Consider the following 20,996-nt stretch of genomic DNA (forward strand, 5'->3'; position numbering starts at 1 on the left):
GTCATTAATTTCTTCAGAAATTTCTACATCAATAATCCAGATTCCATAATATTAACAGCCTTTTCAAAGAGGCTGTATAAAATATAAGAAAAGATAAATTCACACTAGGGGAAAAAGAGCACAAATTGACATCTTAATGCCATTATTGTAGCACATTTATAAGATCTTGCCTTCTCCCTCTTTAGAAGTGTTTACACGAAAAAAGAAGCAAATTCAGGAAAGCGTACAAGCCCCAGAATTGGCTTTTTAATTTGAAATAGACTTCCCCCTAAAACTAAACACTGGAAAACAATCATTTATTTATTTATTTATTTTTGCAAAACTTGCAAAAAGGATGCAGTAGCTGCTACAAGGCCAAACTGCAGATATAAAAATATTTACCTTATAATTTGAAGCCAATAAAACATATTTTGTTCCATATGACTTTTTTTGATTGAGCCGTCTTCATTAATGCAATGACATAGACTTTTCTACTTTTCACTGTTAAATAACCACCACTAAGTTTAAAATTCCTGTTGTTGGTATGAAATTATGTAGTTCATAAGTGTTGTAATTTAAACAAAAATCATTATTCCTCACAAAATGTGTTGGATAAGGTATACATAAGGTCATTCTGCAGGCTCGTTTGAAATATAAGCCACTGTATTAGCCTGTATCCTGCAAATATGCACTGATATACCTTCACACTTAAAACCAACACATGGATGTGTTCTGTAATAAACTGTTCTGACCAGAGAAATCTTTATGTCATTGGTGAGTACATAAGTGTTGTAGTTTGCAGAAGAGATACAACATCTTTGCGATGAATAAATACATACATGGCCCCTACCATCCAAGCACAACCCACAAAATATTCTGAACTTGCTGAAATAGCCATCAGTTTTTAGGTTGATTGTTTTGACACAAATGTCAGGCATGTAATTAAGATCAGCATACTTAGTTAAATTACGTTTTCACACTGAAATGAACTATCCTATATACCCTTCCTCTCCAAAGAAATCCTAGCAATCTCGGGTAGGCATATACTGTTATTCTCGGTCAAACAATCAGCTTCTTCTAATTGTAAAATAGTTACCCAAGCAGTTCATTAAAACAGCATTTTCTAATTATTTTTTCTTTTCATTCTGACATTATTATCCTGTAATTAAAAAAAACAGAAGACTAGTATTTTCTAAGTGAACGCCATAAGCTATATTATGCCCTGGACAATTCTTTAATATAGTGGCCTTAATAAATCGAATGCCTTCTGTAGAGAATTGTAACCTCACAAGATAATGGTGATTCAGAAACATTATCCTTATGTAAGTTGGGCTTTTCTGTATGAATGTAGGTTATGCCTGCATTTCCCCCCCATACAAGTATCCTGGATTATAAATACGTGTTTTACGTTTGCAAAAAAAAACAAACAGGCTGGAAATTCATTCACTTTTCACTGACAGGAATACTCGTCATTTACCATACATTCACCATGAGCCTCGATACACCTCTCCAAGATGGCGGCTTCGTCGACACACTTAGAAGCCCGGAAGTTGACAGATACTATTTCCCCAGTATGTCAGCGCTCGTGTGGGGTTTGTTTTGGCTTCATTTTTGTTTAATATTTAGAAGTTAAGGCCTGCTATTTTATATTATTTAATAGTCTGTGTATCAAACGACGTGATTTCTGTCGTATTCGTACGTAGTGGTTAATTTTTCCGAGGGAAATTATATGTTTCATAAGGTGTGTTTACACTGTTTGATAAAGCTGACTGCTAGCCAACAGCTAACCTATCTAACTCCGAAGGAGTCAGTGAAAACACCCTCAAAATGAAAATTACTGCAAGTTTGAGTGAGTTTCCGAGGGCTTTATTCGTTGTGTCGGTTTAAAGGGTAAAAACTACGTATGGTTATGCTGCTCTCTAATTTTACTGTACCTGTTCTCCTCGCCTTTTCTGTGTTAGCATGTTTGTACATCAGCCAGATCCAGACCCATAACACCAGACTGGTAAGATCAGTTTATGCCACTCAGAATAAAACCACTGCACATGATAGACATGTTAATACTCATCCAGCAAGATCACAAAACAGTTCAGCTGGGAAGAGGGGGTTCAAATTAAAACTCACTGATGAGACTGAAATATCCAGAGATGATAAATGCATCATGGCCCCAGAGAGTCGCTTTGACTGTGCCAGAGACAGGCTTCTCAGCCAGAGAGAATGTGAGGACAGGGGATGCTGCTACGCCCCCCTGCCCAGCCCTTCAGGACCACCTTGGTGCTTTTATCCCAGTTCATACCCTGGTTATAAAATGGGTCCCTTCACCCCCACCATCAGGGGCCAGGCTGCCACCCTGACTCGTGCCACCCCATCCTACCTCCCCAGAGATCTTCCCACCCTTCGCTTAGAGGTCATACAAGAGGCAGCGGGCTGCTTACACCTCACTGTGAGTAAATATACTGATTTAAGGTGGTGATGATACCAGAATGTCAAGATTTGATATGAAGTCAGCTTAGTCAGACAATATTCATACCACAGCAGCAAAAATAGACTCCCTAAGTGAATACTGATACATTTTTGAATGAGGTATGTGTTAAGGTATAATAAAAGAATTTTTATAAGACTTACTAGGCCTAATGCTCACAAAAAATGCTGACAAAAAAAGAATAAAAACAGTAGCATAGTGCTTTTTGACCACAATATGGTCCAAATCAATTATTTAGTCAAAAATGATGAATATGATATTTGATTTGATTTAAGGAGCATTTATATTAAAAGATCAATTGATATCTATGTTTTTGAAGTCTCAGACACCCATTGTGTCTAATGTATTGTTTTTAGCAGCATAAATTGTGGGAAAGTCCTGCACACTGTCTGGTTTACACAAATGTGTCAGCAACACTTGGAAAATGAGTGGTATTGTTCAGGATACTTACTTCTCCATATGCTGCAAGTATTTGTGCAGTTAGGACATTGCTCTCACACTGTTTTGGTTAAGAATAGGAATATACTAATCCTACACTGTCTGGACCCCTGAAAACCCCAGAGAAAGGGCCCTCCCCAGTTGTAATTTATTGATACCAGTGTTTGTATGTTGGATTAGTTGCATGCTACTTTTTAACCCATGCTACCACCTTTTCAACCCATTTTGCCACTTCTTTTGACTTCTTTTAACTTCTTTTAACCAATTTTTGCTGCTATTTGCCCTCATTTTCCCTTTTTTTTAAAAATACTTTTGACCCATTTAGGCACTTTGTCGATTTTTGCTACTCTGACCCATTTAGCAAATTTTTTTTGTCAGTTTTTGCCTTTTTGCCACTTCTTGCCCATTTTCGATGTTTTTTTTTTTTTTTTTTGCTGCTTTTCACCCATTTTATCTCTCTTTTCAGATCTCCAGAAACTGTAAGCAGCCAATCGTCATCAGTTTTAATTTAAAAGTCACCCAAACTGTTAAAATATAATAAAAATATTATGCTTTCCTTTCTTAATGTATTTATTCCTTCTTAGATTAAATCATTTGTGCTCTAATTTTACGTTAATAATTTATTTTTACATTTGTCCCCAAGTTAAAAGACCCCTCATCTCAGCGTTATGAAGTTAAACTTCCAGGTGATGCTCCTCAGAGTAAATCTGATACCCAAGATGCCCTCTACACCACTGAATATCAGCCTGATCCATTTGGCTTCATAGTGCGGCGAAAATCCAATGGCAGAGTGATGTGAGTATTTGTTAGGTTGTGCTAATTATTCCTATATGTATATATAGAGTCCTTGCAATTTAATTCTTTCTCATTAATGATTACGAAATTACCTTCAAATCATACTAGTGCACTCAAGCAACTTAAAATGAAACTATTTCTTTTGATAAAGTAAATTTAAAATAAATGCAATAAAGGAGAATAAAACAAATTGATTAATAATACCTGACCTTTTTAACCTGTCATATAAACATATATAAATATTCATTTTTAATTAAGTTAAATTGAAACACTTTGCTCCCTACTTTTTGGACTCAGCAGTTCCTCTTGTTAAATAGTATTTTGCTTTCATTTATTCATTTTCTTCACATTTATGTACTTTTTGTTTCTTTGCAATACATCTTTAGGATATGCTTAACTTTTACTGTAAATGCTGTGAAACAACATCTTATCCTGAAATTCTCCTTTTACATGTAGCTGATAAGAAACTTAAGTTTATTGACAATGACAGAAAAATATTATTGAGATATTTAATATTAAGGCAGAAGTGTGCAGTATTGCTAAGACCTTGCCTGTGTTATGTTAAAATATGTCTGATTTGTTAACTGTAATTACAAATATCATGGGTAAAAACACAAGAAGTCAATTTCAATTAAACCACGGTCATTATAACGCTGATACTACCTCAGTTTTATTTAAGAAGTAAAAACTTATCGTTCAATTATCATTTCAAGGAAGTTCAACCAAAGCTTACATTTAAAGCTTCTTAAGGAAGTGCATATGGCAGAGCTGTTGCACTGGATTGCATAGTTACATTAATGTGTCTATTATATTAGCCATGGAGTTAATTAGATTCAGTCTTGTCTTTATTAGCCACAAAAGGTTTGTCAAAGAAGATCAGGCTAATACTTAATACTCATAACTACAGTGGAGTGACCTGCAGTGAAAATCCAGGAGTGACCTAGCTGGCTCGCCAAAATTGCTGTAAACATTAACAAATCATGGACTGACAGACTGGAACTTATAAATTTGTTGATTCTTATTAACAAAAATAAAAATAAAAGCTTATAATTCAGTAAATAAAGCATTATACAAGCTTGAAGAGACAAATAGGTATTCATGCTAAAGCTGTCAAAAACCACGCAACCTTCTGGAATCCTTCATCTGATCTAGACAGGTTGCTTTGTCTTGTTTTTCTTATTTGCCCTAGCTTAAACACTGAACTGTTATTGTGACTCTCTCCCTTGTGTTCATCATGTTTGTTTGTTCTTTTCCCAGTATGAACACCACCGTGGCCCCTCTGCTGTTTGCTGACCAGTACCTGCAGCTGTCCACCACACTGGCCTCCTCCCTTGTGTCTGGCCTGGGAGAGCACTACACCACCCTAATCCTGGACCTTAACTGGACCTCTCTGACTCTCTGGAACAGAGACATGGCGCCTCATGTGAGTCTGTATAGGGGTTTCACACCTTAAGATTTAAGGACACATGCCATCTGGGAGGTGCTTGCAGCGTCCTTAACCTTAATTTCATAAGGCATCTTCCTGTTGCTCGCAGTAACCAGGTTATGAGAATTGTCTTGTGTTGGACTCCTACAAAGAAACGTCAATTAAAGAAAAATATGTGAGGTAAAATAAGTGACTGCATAAATATCCACCCCCTTTAAAATGACTGACCTAATCCAGCGGAGCTCCAGCCAACTAGTGCTAGGACTTTCACAGTTAGTGAAATGGGGATCACCTGAGAGCTGTCAGTGTTTAGTATTCCTGGCTACTATTACACCATGAAGACAAAAGAAAACTCCAAGTAACTCAAAGCTTCATGGGAGAGTGGCAAAGAGAAAACCACTGTTGAAGAAAACTAGGATTAAATCTAGATAAGAGTACGCCAAAAGGCACGTAGCAGACTCCATGGTCAAGTGGAAGAAACTTCTTTAGTCTGATGGGACCAAAATGGAGCTTTTTGGCCATCAGACAAGACGCGATGTCACATCTCCACAAACACACTATCCCCACTGTGAAGCACGGTGGTGGCAGCATTATGCTGTAGGGATGCTTCTTGGCAACTGGCCCTGCAAGATATCAAAGAAGTTTTTTGTATTTTTTTGTCAGAAAAGCCAAACTACATTGACTGTAATTGATTTATAAAATCAATAAAATGGTTAACATCCAAGGGGGTGAATACTTTTTTATCGGTGCTGTAAATTGCTTTGATACTTATTAATATTTTCCTTTGTTTGAGGACATTTTACTGAGAAAATGCAAATTAATGTAAAAGAATCATACTCTAGCAAAGCAACAGCATAGACCTGTAAACTGTACCTTCTGCAGCAAGTCAGACTAGTTTCTCCTCCACTATTCATGATGATAAAGTTGGTATCTGAGGAAGAAGCTGACCCTGAATGGCAGCTTTTATCATGTTGAACCTTATTTGTGCCTTCAGATAATCTATCAACTTGTGTCTTCCTCTCCAGGCTGGTGCAAACCTCTATGGCTCACACCCGTTCTACATCGTACAGGAGGAGGACGGCTTGGCACATGGAGTTTTCCTTCTCAACAGCAATGCAATCGGTACCAAGCTACCACATAAACTACTCATGACATTTCACTGATGTTTAGTTGATTTCCATTTTCCAAACATGATGAATTCGTCAATTATGAAAGACTATTTTAAGATAACATACTGGTGTCTATCTTTAGAGGTGATGTTGCAGCCGACTCCAGCTCTCACCTGGGTGGCTCTTGGTGGAATCCTGGACCTGTATGTTTTCTTGGGTCCTGACCCTCAAAGTGTTGTTCGACAGTACATCCAGGTTATTGGTATGTGTTTCTAATGTTATTGTTCTGTTTCAGGTTGTTAAAGTGACTGGTGTGGTATTAGATGTGTAATTTTAGAGTGGAAAACTTGTGTCTTGCTAATGTGTGTCACTGTTGCTTTTAATTATCCCCAGGCTATCCCATGATGCCGCCATACTGGTCACTGGGCTTCCATTTGTGTCGTTGGGGCTACACTACCTCTAATACAACCCGGCGTGTGGCACAACGGATGCACGATGGCAAATTTTCAATGGTAAATAAAGTGCACACAAAGCTCATTAACCTCCCAAGACCCTGTGTCCAAAAATAAGGACATTAAATTTTGGCCTTCCTACATTTTAGTAATCATATCTGGTATTAGAATGGACAGTTGTACAGAACATTCAAGTTTAAGGTATTTGTTTTAAAATGCTGGGTTGATTTGCTGTTTAAATATTTTTCTTGGGGATTTGCTGGAAAATGATCAAGTATTTTCATGGAAATTTATTGGATATGTTTGTATATTTCCAAGAGTTTAATTATTGCATTTTCATAGGATTATGGGATATTTATTTCCATTTTTTTTTTTTTTTGGAGGGAATTGGATTGGGAATTTGGCAGTCAGGACTGTCCTTTGAAAATTTCAGGATTATTCTTAGAAATTTCAAAGTGTTTATGATGTTTCATTTTCATGGAAGTTTTAGGAATGTTTTTCTAAATTAAAGGGAGAATTTGCTTTTAAATTTGGGAATTTGCGTAGAGTTCTTCAGGAATTTGCATAGACTTTTTTGGGGAAGTTTTTCACTTTTTTATTTTTAAGTTTCACCGAAAGATTTGAAGACTGTCTAAATACATTTTGGGGTACTTCTCATGGGATACTTTAAAAATGTTTAAGAATTTTGCCAGAAATTTTCGTGAAATTGTTTTGAATTTGGATTCTGGAAAGGAAAATTTCCAAGAAATTCCTGTTCTATGACAAGGCTGATATTTTAACTTATCAGACCCTACTTTTTTATTTAATTTGTTTATGTACTTTGGATCCCCATTAGCTGTACCCTGGAGCACAGCCAGTCTCCCTGGGGTCCAAGCTAAAAAGAAACACATTTACAGGCATATCAAATATACATTTAAAAATACAAGAAGGCCCCACACTCTGTGCAAACCATTACATTTTGGAAGGAGAATTAAAATAATACTTAATAGAAAGAAGAAGCTTAAAATATTCATTGAACTTTACAGTAATTTATGTCAAAAATAAATGTCAGCGATAAAACATTGATACAAAGACTGGGATAAAGAAACTACAAACACTTATTATGTGCATAGAGTCCTATAAATATGATGTGCCAAGGAGTTTTTAATATGATTTTTAAAAACATTTTTTGTGTTAATTTAGTCAGTAACTTATCCCAAATAAGTGGGAGAAACTAAAAATCCTCTCTAAACAAAGGCTCAGGTCTTAGGAGGTTAAGAAGAAAATAAGAAAGGAAAGTGGCAGGACTTTTTACTCTGATTTTGCATAATTCCTATAAAACCATGCTATCTCCAGCATGATCAGAGAGATGATTTAAATGATCGGCACTTGAACTTGAATCAACATTTGATAGCTGTTTGACTGGAGCTATATATTTTGAGTCTAAGGAGATATCAAGACAAGTGAAGGAGGCCATAATTAGGCTGAATAAACTTAAATCTAACAGAGAAGAGGCAACGACTTTAGGAATGGTTTAATCAACAATTTGGTGACAGTTCTGGAAAAATAAAGAATTCACTGTCAGGCTCAGTTAAGGGTAAAAGACCCAGAAGACCACAAAGACAACTACCCCCTTCAAAACATCAAGAGAACTCAAGAATACTCTGAAGACAGTTAGACAAGACTAGTTTTACTTGTGGACCTCTGATGATTTATGAATTACCCCCCTTGGTGTGGTGCATTCACACAGGATAAGTGAAGTCTGTAGTGTCCTCAAATTTACAGACATTTCTAAATGAAAACATGAAGGTGCTGCATGGCTGCAGCGCTCTGTGAAATTTTATTTCTAAAGTTCATACAAAAAACACGTCAAGGTGGTCACGTTCATTTGTACTGATGCCCTAACAGCCCTCATTTGGTACTCTTCGTTTTTTAATTTCTAAGACAATTTCTTCTTCTTTTTCTCCACTAGGATGTGCAGTGGAATGACCTGGATTATGCAGCAAAGCGCAGGGTCTTCACTTTTGACCGCTGGCGGTTTCCAGACCTCCCGGTGATGGTGGAGGACTTTCACAAGAGAGGCATGAAGTACATTCTCATCCTGGTGAGACATTCTTGAGTCTAAAAGATCCCACAAAAGGATTTTACCCTTGTTATGCAAAATATAAAAATCATACTCATAGAAATTAACTGCTTTAATCTTTTAAAATATATTTTGCTATGATAAAGGAAAAAAATCAATATTATGAGATTTTCCAGCAGATGGCAGCAAAACTGCTCTAACCTATTATTATTTATTCCTGGTTTCTGCATCAGGACCCGGGCATCAGCAGCACGAGCCCCCCGGGAACGTACCCGCCGTTTGATGAAGGCGTGAAGCGTGACGTCTTTATTAAAAATGCTACAGGACACATCCTCATAGGGAAGGTTAGACTTTTGAGGATTTATCCCTCTCTGTCATTACGTGTCGGTTTTGGAGCGCGTCATTTCCTTGTGTTTTTAGGTTTGGCCGGGCCCAACAGCCTTCCCAGACTTCACCAATCCCGAGACCAGGCAGTGGTGGGAGGACTGCATCAGAGACTTTCACTCTAAAGTTCCTGTGGATGGTTTGTGGATTGTGAGCATTTATGAGCACACACTGCTTATTTACATTAGATTAATAAGAGATCAGGTACATCAGGTCTGAAATATAAACATGAGTCTGTAGCTGAGTAATTTTGTTTGTTCACACCTGTGAATCAAATAATGACTTATTCTCTGTTTTCTTTCTCTGATGCTCCTCCAGGATATGAATGAACCTTCCAGCTTTGTACAGGGCTCAGTGGAAGGCTGTCCTGACACCGATCTCGAGAACCCGCCCTACACTCCTAGTAAGAAAAACATATTTGACTGCACAGAGGTTGCAAAAGTACAAACGTTCTTTCTCAAGGAGTAGGTATATTTAGAGGAAATATTGCCTCATGATGAAAAAAAATAAAAGGCATTACTAGCATGGACAAACACCTTTTACTAGGCAGCTTGCATAGTATGAAAATGTTAAACCATGGACAATGGGAAACAAAGCCTTTGAGTTTCATATAGAATACAAAAAGCATCTAGGCTAACCAGTGCAAAATTTGATCAATGATCTGTAATTAGGTCCTTGAAAGAGTAAAATTTGAATTGCAACCCTGTGAACTTGGGGTGTAAAGGTTTTGGTATTCATGTAGTCACACAATGAATACATCCAGGTGGCAGTAATGCTCGCAAAAGTATGCTAAACCACCAGTGAAGACAAGAGGAAGTAGCTGGCATATCAAAACACACGAAGAAGAAAGTCTGCTTCAGGCCTCCTGGTTTAAAGGCCTTAACATGCTCAAAAGTCTTGACACTTGGCACATGCATCATCGGGCATGTAAAAATATGTTTTATTTGTGTTCCACAGGAATGATGGGAAATGGCTCGCCAGCGCCCCTAAACTGATCTTAAAATTCAGCCCTTCAAAGCTGTATCACCTAGAGGGATGATATTTGGTTCACATATTCAGCTCCATGAAATGCACAAAAAGTCTATTATGGACATTGTGAAATTACAACAGGAAGTCCGTCATTTTTATTACAACACCAATTCCAAAAAGTGTTGAAAATGAAAATAAAACAGAATGCAATGCTTTGCAAATCTCATTTACCCATATTTTATTCACAATAGAACATAAACAGCATATCAGATGCAGACCTGAGACATTTTACCATTTCACTAAAAGTATTATCTCATTTTGAATTTGATAGCAGCAACACATCTCAAAAAAGTAGGGACAGACCCATGTTTACCACTGTTTACCATTGTGTAGCATCCCCTCTTCTTTAGTCTGTAAACTTTGGAAAGTAAGGGGGCCAGTTGCTGAATATTTGGAGATGATTGTTGTCCCATTCTTGTCTAATGTAGGATTCTAGTTACTCAACAGTCCTTGGTCTTCTTTGCTGTATTTTCCTTTTCTGATACTCCAGGCAGGCCAGTTAAGGACCCAGAGTCTTCTACTGTGAAGCCATGCTGTTGTGATGGATGTAGTATTTGATTTAGCATTGTTGCTGAAATATGCAAGGCCTTCCTTGAAAGAGACGTGGTCTAGATGGGGCATATGTTGCTCTAAAACCTCGATCTACTTTTAAGCAACGATACTTCCTTTCCAGATGCTGCCATCGCCATAAGCACTAATACAACCCCATACCATCAGAGATGCAGGCTGGATGAGCCCTCTCCTCTTTAGTCTGCAGGACACGACATCCATGGTTTCCAAAAATAATTTCAAATTTTGATTCATGTGACCACAGAACAGTTTTCCATATAGCCTCAGTCCATTTTAAATGAGCTTTGGCCCAGAGAAGACTGAAGAAGAAGAAAAACTTGCATTTGTGGATGGCATTGCTGACTGTGTTGACTGACAGTGGTTTCTGGGAGTGTTCCTGAGCACATGTATTGATTTCCAGTACAGAACAATGCCTGTTTTTAATGCAGTGCTGCCTGAGAGCTCGCAGATCATCAGCATCCAATATTGACCTTCAGCCTTGTCCTTTGCACACGGATGTTTCTCCAGATTCTCTGAATCTTTTCATGAGATTTGCACTGTAGATGGTGGGATATTCAAAGTCTTTGCAAATTTATCTTGAGGATCTTTTTGTCTCAAATTGTTCCATAATTTTAGACACAGTTTTTCACAGGTTGGTAAACCTCTGCTCATCTTTACTTCTGAGAGGCTCTGCTTCTCTAAAATGCTCCTTTTATGCCCAGTCATGTCACTGAACTATTGATGATTAACTTAATGAGAGGAAAATCCTCCTCCAGCCGTTTTCCATTAGGACCTCTTAATTTTTCAGCCTTTTGTTGCCATGTCCCTGCTTTTTCGAGATGTGTTGCTGCAATCAAATTATGCAAACAAACATCTGATATGTTGTTTATGTTCTATTGTGAGTGAAATATGGGTTTATGAGATTTGCAAGTTGTTGCATTCTGCTTTTATTTACATTTTACCCAGCGCCCCAACTTTTTTGGAAATGTCATTATACCGCCTTTCAAAAACACTACTTAGAAGGATTATGTAAGAGTAATTTGTAATTTGCTTTGTGCTTTGTTAGGTTCAATGCCTGATATAAGCTTATATTTTTACTGTCTCTCTGTTTGTCTTTCCAACAGGGGTGGTTGGAGGCTACTTAAACTCAAAAACTCTTTGCATGTCAGCTGTGCAGAAAATTTCGACACATTACAACCTGCACAACATGTACGGACTGACAGAAGCTTATGCCACGCACAGGTCAGATTAATTTTTGAGTGCTTGATATGCTGGATTGAAATAATTTAGAATACTGAGCCATGACTATTGGCTAATGTCAGTTTTGAATTGCATTGGGAATACTGGAGGTTTGACCCAGAGAATATTGGATAGAAATAAAGAGCTTTTTTTTTTTTTATCTCTCTCATCTGTATGAACTCTTGTATCCTCAGTGCTCTTTTAAAGATTCAAGGGAAAAGGCCCTTCGTCCTGTCTCGCTCCTCTTTCCCCGGCATTGGACGCTTCTCTGGTGTGTGGACAGGAGACGTCTGGAGTGACTGGGAGCAGCTTCGATACTCCATCCCTGGTGAGTAGATGTGGTTTCTCAATTATCTTTTGTTATAAATGTTATGTGCATATGATTAATCATCTTCTTTTTCTAGTTTACGTGTTAAAACATTCAAGCTTAAAGTAATTTAAATGCATAACATAAGCTGTGAACAGAGTACGAGATAAAACAGGAGCAAGTTAAAGCATTTTTTGACTTAGTCTTTATCAAACATGTCTGTTTGTGTTGGAAATAAAGGTTTATAGCTTTCAAACTCTTTTTTGATGTCAGTCTAGATCATTTGATAGTTCCATACTGACCTTTTCTACCTCCCCCCACAGCGGTGCTGCAGTTCAGCCTTTTCGGGGTGCCTCTTGTGGGGGCGGATATCTGTGGCTTTGAAGGCAACACCACTGAGGAGCTGTGCGTACGATGGATGCAGCTCGGGGCCTTTTACCCTTTTATGAGGAACCACAATGACAGGCAGAATGCTGTAAGACAGAGTCACTATTTATTGGTTTTTAGGGGTCTGCCTTCTAAGTTGTTTCCGCTGCAGTGATCCGTCTGTTTCATGCATTATGAAGAGAGGTAACTCTATCTCTGCTCATTGTGTTTGTTTGTGTGTGTTTGTGTCCTTCAGCCTCAGGAGCCTTACGTGTTTGGAAAGATGGCCCAGGCTGCCATGCGGAGAGCGCTGAACCTTCGTTACTCTCTCCTCCCCTTTCTCTACACACTCTTTCACCATGCACACACTTCAGCTGACACCGTGGCCAGGCCGCTCTTCGTGGAGTACGTGTCCTCTCGTCGAAACTCTGTCCTCTGAAAGACCATGTGCTTTATTTTCAGTAACATTGGGCCTCACTCATCAACCATTTATTGGGACATTTTTTATGTTATTTATGCCTCACAACCCCCCAGCAGTGCCACGGACTAATGGCTCCACATCATGTCGAAGCAGTAATTAATGTAAAAGGAGCTCCAAAAAATTACTGAGTGCAGATGTGAGCATAGTGAAGCATAGGTCAACATTTCTGTCTTATAAATCCTTTTTTGAATAGTGTTTTGTGATATTTTAGTATTTTGAGATAGTTGATTTTTGATTTATGTGAGCTGTAAGCTGTAATCATCAACTAAAAAGATCTTGAAATATTTCACTTTGTAGGAAATAAATATAGAATAAATCACAGAAAAAATAGCTTTTGCATGATATTATAATGTTTTTCAATGCACCCGTATACTGGTATATGTTTTTTTGTGGTGTCATATCCACTATGGAGGCATCTAAATTAGGTATTAACTCACACCTGATGGCTGGAGCTCTATTATCACGTGTTCTGCGCCTGATCCTGTGTGACTCTGGCAAAAACAGGCAGAAAGAAACTTTGTGGAAAGGATTTAAAATGGATAAGAAGGGGTTTTAAGTTGCAAAAATGTGTTAAAATTGGTGGAAAAGGTTGTGAAATGTGATTTTGAAAGTCGCAGAAATGGGTAACAAGTGGCAAAAAATTGATAAAAGTGGCAAAGAATAAGCAAAAAATGGACAAAAATGGGTATAAAAAGTGGTTAATAGAGTCAATAATAGGCCAACAGAAGAAACAGGAGGCAGAAAATGGCAAGAATTGGTTTAGGAGTAGCAAAAACAGGCAGAAAAAAGTGGTGGAAAGGGTTTAAAATGGACAAAAATGGGTTATAAGAGGCAAAAGTTTGATAAAGTTGGCAAAATTGGTGGGAAAAGTAATGGACATGGGTTAAAATGTGGCAAAATTGTTGTAAAATGTCAAATGTGTAATTTAAAAAATATTCTTAATTTTTAAGGCACCTGGAGACCCTGGCATGTGCTCACAGCTCTGCAGTGTCATGCTCTTATATTAGTATTAAAGCTTTTTCTGTGTTTATGAGAGGAAAAATGCATGAGCTACAACCTTATAAGAGCAAGATTCATCAAACAATTCTGCAGTTTAAGTGAGCATCATGAGCTGCCAAAGACTTCTCTTCTTAAGGAAACATCTAAGAAAAATCTTAAGATACTGGTAAATGAGGCCCATTTTCTTTGCTCTTATCTTTTTGTGTTGTTCTCTTGTAGGTTTCCCACCGACCCAAACAGTAAGACCATAGACTGCCAGTTCCTGTGGGGGAGCTCTCTTCTCATTAGCCCAGTTTTAGAACAAGGGGCAATAGAGCTGGCCGCTTACCTGCCCCCTGGCACCTGGTACAGCCTGCAGGATGTGAGTCGCTCAATCCTATTTTGTTAGAATTTGTCACAAATATTCAGTCAGGTTTTGATTGTTTGCTGCTAAAGGGGAGAGTAGGGAAGAGAAGGGGGTAAAGTAAGGTAAGGAAATGTAAGTTGACGGTAGGTTTACAGTGACTCAATCGACCTACTTTTACATGCTGTAGTCAATAACACAGGACAGGACAAGTCATTGTGAAGGGACAAAAGTGCTTCATACAAAAAATACTAACTAAAAACAACATAAAATTGAGCCATCAGTAAAAACAAGATAAAGGAAGACCAGATAAAACCTGCATAGATCAGTATTAAGTCCATTAATAACACCTACATAATCCAAGCTGTATTGCTTCGACTTGTTGATTTTGTTGATGACATCTGGGACCAAACTGTTTTGCTGTTGCAGGATTTTAAAGGCGCATAATTAATAATATGTCCACTATGTTTGAAACTCTCTCTACTAACACATGACAGGACTGTTCTCCATTGATGTCTGTGTTTCCTCTCTAGGGTCAGCCTTTCTACAGTAAGGGTCAGTTCCTGCTGCTGCCCGCTCCTCTGGACACCATCAATGTCCATGTGAGGGAGGGACACATTATCCCTCAGCAGGTAGGCCTGTCTCCTCCTGAGAAACATGATACAGCGTTTTTGTGTCAGGCTTGGCTTAGAGGGGAGACGAAATGCTCTCAATTAATTTTTTAAAGAATCTTTTAGGAATTTGAAACAGACAATATATAATTGAAACAGGTGCTTAGGAGTTCCTAATTTCTACTTCTAGTTAGCGATATTGTATTTCAGTTCATTTTTACTTAGTCATAATCCTGCTCTGGGTTGCATTAGCTATGCATGAAATGAACATAGCCTAGTTTGACCTCAATTTTTAGTTTTGGATGGAGTTTACACACTACTAGAGGGTAAAACGAGGCCTTTTATTATTTTACACTGGTTGTTGATCAGTAGCTCCCAAATGGTGTGGCAAGGCGTAATTGTTTACCTTTAGGCAAGTCTGGGTCTACTCTGCTACTACAACTAAAGATACTGTACCACATGTTAAAGAAGCTATTTTACATAGACATAGTGTGCTTTGAGATTTAGGCTTGATCTTATGTTTGCAGATTAAAGTAAGTTAAAGATATTATGAGATATTGTGCTTTGTCAGTTTACAGAAGTTCCTTTTCAGCTGTTTGTTTGTTAAGCAGTGTTATGGGAACACATTACAAAGTAACCCACTAAAGTCCTCAGATTACTTTTCTATTTTTTTGAGTAATGAAACACATCAGTTCTGTCACTAAAGTAGAATGTTGTATTTTTACTTTTTTCACTAAAGTGACATTAAACCTAAAATACAGTTGAAACTCTGAAGACAAGAGTGATGTTTGTTTCATCCTGTTTTTCTCTCTTCTTCTGAAGGAGCCTGCTTTGACCACCACAGCCTCTCGCAGGAACCCTTTCTTCTTGACGGTGGCCCTCTCAGCAGGTGGCTGGGCCCGGGGCGATTTGTTCTGGGATGATGGGGACAGTCTTGACACCTTTGAAAATGAAAATTATTGTTACATTATCTTCATTGCTGGACAGGTAGAGACATCCAAATGATGTTAAAATTGAAAAAAGCATATAAAGCTGTATTTACATTTACTGCACCTCTTCTTTTTGACTCAATAGTCTCTCTAAAGGCTGTAAGAACTAATTGTTTCAGAGTTATATCCTTTCTGATATATCCTTGTATATCATTGAAATTTTTTGTTCAGGGTCAGGTGGTGAGTGATCCCATCAGGCTGAATGGGGCCCTGGACGGTCTGCTTCTGGGAGGACTGCGGGTATTTGGGGTGCCCTCACCTCCTTTGTATGTACTAGCTAACGGGGACAAAGTCAGGGATTTTACCTACCGCAGTGACACCAAGGTGAGCTGACCGGGACTTGAGACTCAACACGCTACCTCAGGGATATTATGACCCTCTTTACATTTGCATTAAGGTCCATTTTGGGTACAGATACAAGGTAGACTTCACATAAGTACATGCATCCACACTATGCATTAACAATAACTCTTAAGTGATGACCTGCAATCTGAGCTTACTTTCACACATCTCATGCAAACAACCGCCCAAATATAATTTTCATGCTCTGTGCTGTGACGCTACTGGAAAATTAGCCTTGAGATAAGAAGCTAGCAGTGCTTATCTCCCTCATTTTATCATAGAAATGCTTTTAAAGGACACTGTGGTATGATGTTTAGCAAACAGACCTTGTGGGGCAGTGGTTAAATTGAAATCTTTTTCTTTGCTCTTTTTTTCAGACATTGAAAAGCCAAACTGGTATCAAATGAGAGTCAAAAGACTGACCTTTCAATAGTGGTTCCTAATCTTTTTTCTCGTATCTAAGAAGAGCTAAGCCCCAGGGCCCACTAGAAATTCTGAGGTTTTTCTTCCTTGAAAATACACAACTTTATAATCTCAAAAACTTTGAAGACTTTTTTTTAAATCTTTTTTTATCCCCACCGGTTAGCCAAATATGCAGTTGTACATAAAGTATCTAATCTTTTTTTTGAGCATCAAACTTTAACGGAGTAGACAGAGCCCCCCCCCCCCCGAGATCTTTGGTACCCCCCCAGGGGTGCCCAGACCCCAGGAATCAAATGTCTAACTATTCTTTTAACTTCCTGTATCTTTTTTGTCCCACAGGTCCTCACAGTGAGCAGCCTGGCCTTACCAATGACAAGGGTTTTCACAGTCCAGTGGGCTCTCTGACTCATTGATCTTCAGTTTCCCAAACCTCCAGGAGCCTTTGTTGCTTCCACTACTAAAGAGGACAGCTACATTTTTTTGTACTGACACCAGCCAGCTATTCTCACTCTGCCTCTCGTGCCTTTTTAAAGGCTTGTGTCTTTTCATAAAAGTGAGCAGAGGGAGCCATCGCCTTGATCACCTTCTTAGATTGCAAACTGGATCTAAATTACAGTCATGTTATTTTTGCTTTCTCTTAAAAACGGTTTGATTTATTTTTTTGGATATTTAATTAATGAAGTCTATATATTTTTATAAAGTTGATTGCCAACACAGATTTTGACAGTTTGTCTTCTCTCTTGAATAAGTCCTTTTCTTTGTTGTTCAAAGGTCTGAATCAGTGATTATCAACTGCATCAAATGCAGCAAGACAGCCCCACATATATGGGGCAAAAATATCTCAATCGTCCCCTTGTGGTGGGCTGCAGGATGCAGAATGGACTTACCTCACTGCTAAAGACTAAAAATTCTACGCATACAAGAGAAATAGATATTTTTAAAAAAGAGTGATTCAAAATTATAGAATTTATTTATTAAAGTTTTAAAAAAATCCTCAAATGAGCACAGTTTTAGTTAAAACCATGACTATTTAGTGAGACTGGTGCCTAAATGTAAGTAATGTTTTTAAACACTTCTTAAGATGCATGCTGTATCACCTCGAGGAATGGACTCTGGTGCTGTTATATTGGAGATCACTGGCTAAAAGGTTGAGAACCCCTAGTCTAAATGATCATATAAAAGAGAGCATTTGCAATTAGAGATCGAGATTTTCACCTATCAAGGCTGCAATTAAGCATCCTCATTTAATTCATTTTTATTAACCATCTTAAAAAATAGCTTGTCCTTCATATCAAAGGTTATGGTTTTATGGAAAATTCTGATTTTGGTGAGAAAATTGAATATGCTGTTTTTGTTTGTTTTTTTAGAAGAGATATTCTTGTTTTTTCAGCAGTATGAAACAGATAAATGAGCTTTGCAAAAAACAAATAGTCTTACCTTTATCCACTAATAATTAATTTGTCAAAAAGCCAAACCAGGCATTACATATTAAAAACATAAGAAATTGTTTTAATTCTCAACCTTCTCCAATCCCTGTTTAAAGAAATGACCGAAAATAATATTCAGGAATTATATATATATATATATATATATATATATATATATATATATATATACCAGAATCAGCTATCTTATTGGGGAAATGACTATCTAGTTTTATTTTAAAATAAAATCGAGGTGAATCCTCCAGCAGCGTCGTGATGTGATGCTCTGACTCCAGCTCTGGTCCTGATGATGGAGAACCAACTGCATTCAAGCTTTTTCCTGTGACCTTAAAACGTCACTAGTGATGAAAAGGGGTCGGAAGATGTTGAAGGTAGGCTTGATTGGAGGATTACTTTATTTAATATTAAAAAACATTAATCAGAATTAAAAAGCCTTGATGTTCGCCCTTGTTTCCGAACTGCAAAAAAACGGAGATATAAGGTTTTTTATCTCCCGGAAACTGTGAAATTTGGGGGATTGGTCTGGAGCTGTTTCGTCAAGTTACACAAACAATGAAGTAGCAGCGGAAGTGCACTTACAAAATAAAAGCGTACAAACCTAATTCTTCTGTAAGATAGATTTACTTTGAAAGTTGCACCCGGAAGTGTACTTAAGCTGTGGAAAGCAGCAGTCAAACGTGTAGTGTCACTGTCGGAGATCAACATAGGGATACAAACAAGGCTCCAGCTCCTGACAGCTTGGCTCTACCTCCGGAGAAAGGAGGTGAAACGACGCCGGTGCGTGCTGTTCGGTTCCCGCTAGCCTGCCCGCCTGCCCGGTGACATGGACGTCCGACACGGGCTGCTGTAGACTACCGCTGCGGGACTGAAGGTGAGCCGCTTGGCCCCCTTTTCCCTCTTCGTGCTGTTTGCTGTTCATTCATTTTCTCCAGCTGGTGCAGGTGTTTGCCAACAAACCGAGATGAAGGACGCATTCATCCGGTTTGAGCGGTAAAGATGGTGTCAGTGAGGTTTTCCCTGCTCTTGGACAAACTTTAGAGTTTGACGCTGTGGAGGGAACCAGCAGATGAAGGTCTCTGCCGTGGTCATGGAGGCTAAACTGAAATATTTATGGTCAAGGTGGTACAGATAGAGCTCCAGCTAGAGCTAACATTAATACAGGTTATTAACACGGGGCCTGGCTGTGTGGAAATTGTGCTGTGGTGGCAAAAACCGTGTCCCGTCCTCCCTTCTCTCCAGTCAGGCGGATGCTCCCTGTCAGACTGAGTGTAATGATAGCTGATGGAGCCCCCGACATGATGACACGCCTCTGCTGCACTCTTACTACATGGAAGCATAGCCAGGACAGAAGGAGACCACCTGCAAAACATCAGCTCCTGTATCCAAGAGTTTAGGCTTTGCATGGTGCTCACACAAACCCCTGCAGCCCAGGGTTGTCACAATACTTAGCTATAAAATCCACGTTCAAAACTAGTAAAAATCAAAGACAATGAAACCTATTTCGATTGCATGGTGCAAGAAAAGCCAAGGCATCAAAAAATGGTAGGTACACACCTTGACATTTTCTAAATTGCACACATACATTGGCAACACCATGAAGTTTGCAATGTATGTGTGAAGTTTTGACCGTGTGAAAGAGTTTGCTCTAATTTTCCAGATTTATTCCTCTCTTAAACTTCTGTCTACTGAAATAGATGCCTTTAAAGGTCAATATTAAACCCACAGGATCCTTATCCACCATGATCCATCTGTGCCTTGATCCGTCTGTGTAGTGATCCATGAATTAAGAAAACAACATGTTGCTTTATCCTCCAAGGTTTATTTACCGTTCTTTTGCGCCCTGTTTTGATGGAACGTTGATATAGTAATAGGATATGTATTCAGGAGTCTCTACGTGGTGTTTTATTTTGACTGTGTTAGGTTGATATTCTCTGTTCAGCTTGACTTATGCCAATAGCTCGGTTGCAGACAGACAGACCTGAGCTGGGCAGACTGATTCAAATGCCATAAGCAGGTCATAGTGCATGCGATTAAAAACCCAAGTATTGTCTAGAAAAGCCCTGATTAACGTCAGTGTACAAGGACAGCAAAGAACCTCATGAAACTAATTTGTGATACTTCCAACAATGTTAATAGTAGTACCAAGACAAAAACCAAACATCTTTTAAATTAGTTATGATAGAGAGGAATGAAGTCTAAAAAATGCTTGCAAACACCAGTGCACCGTATGAACAGCACTAATCTATTTGCTCGGTGATATTGTGCATTTGTGCAGTCAAGAGAGTATGCAGGAGTTTGCTGGCATTTTCTGGTTGCCTAGGACTTTGATTTTGGTTACTGTAGTGTTGAAGTGCATTTGATGATAAAACCGAGAAATAGAATGGATGGATGAAAGGCAGATGATGGATTGATGGATGAACTGGTGGATGGCATTGTTGTTGGATGGATGGGGATTATGTTGGATGATTAGATGCATGGATGGATGAATTGATGGATGGCAGAATTGTTGCATGATGGACAGATGGATCAATGTATGAATGAATGGATCGCAAAGTGGTTCTATTGATGAACGGATGACTAATAGATTGATGGATGGATGCATGGATGGATGAACTGATAAATGTCAGAATTGTTGGATTGAATGGATGAACGGATGGATGGCAGGATGGACAGATGAACTGGTGATTAATAGAATTGTTGGATGGGTGGATGGATGGATGATGAATTGATTGATCAATGTATGAAT

At 38.4% G+C, this 20,996-nt stretch overlaps 2 protein-coding genes across 3 annotated transcripts in view; both read left to right on the forward strand.

Annotated features, from left to right (window-relative positions):
- Nucleotides 1-115: 115 nt before the first annotated feature.
- On the forward strand, nt 116-17,521 carry gaa (alpha glucosidase). Of its 2 annotated transcripts, XM_041817578.1 has the most exons (19): nt 116-2,422; nt 3,543-3,694; nt 4,952-5,117; nt 6,146-6,242; nt 6,372-6,491; nt 6,623-6,741; nt 8,633-8,764; nt 8,977-9,087; nt 9,164-9,277; nt 9,446-9,530; nt 11,830-11,947; nt 12,139-12,272; nt 12,575-12,726; nt 12,874-13,022; nt 14,317-14,458; nt 14,974-15,072; nt 15,874-16,038; nt 16,212-16,364; nt 17,145-17,521. In XM_041817578.1, the coding sequence occupies exons 1-19, from the start codon at nt 1,883-1,885 to the stop codon at nt 17,208-17,210; spliced, it is 2,814 nt and encodes a 937-aa protein (XP_041673512.1). In that variant the 5' UTR covers nt 116-1,882; the 3' UTR covers nt 17,211-17,521. The 2 variants fall into 2 exon arrangements, with proteins under 2 accessions (XP_041673512.1, XP_041673513.1); XM_041817579.1 differs by lacking the exons at nt 14,317-14,458; nt 14,974-15,072; nt 15,874-16,038; nt 16,212-16,364; nt 17,145-17,521 and adding an exon at nt 14,049-14,255.
- Nucleotides 17,522-18,921: 1,400 nt separating this feature from the next.
- tbc1d16 (TBC1 domain family, member 16) overlaps nt 18,922-20,996 on the forward strand; it is a 50,030-nt gene continuing 47,955 nt past the window's right edge. Inside the window, exon 1 of the mRNA XM_041778497.1 lies at nt 18,922-19,121. The gene's annotated coding sequence lies outside the window, so the exon portion shown is untranslated. The remainder of the gene's footprint in view (nt 19,122-20,996) is intronic.

Source organism: Cheilinus undulatus, linkage group 21 (assembly GCF_018320785.1).
Source record: "Cheilinus undulatus linkage group 21, ASM1832078v1, whole genome shotgun sequence".
Taxonomy (NCBI): Eukaryota; Metazoa; Chordata; class Actinopteri; order Labriformes; family Labridae; genus Cheilinus; species Cheilinus undulatus.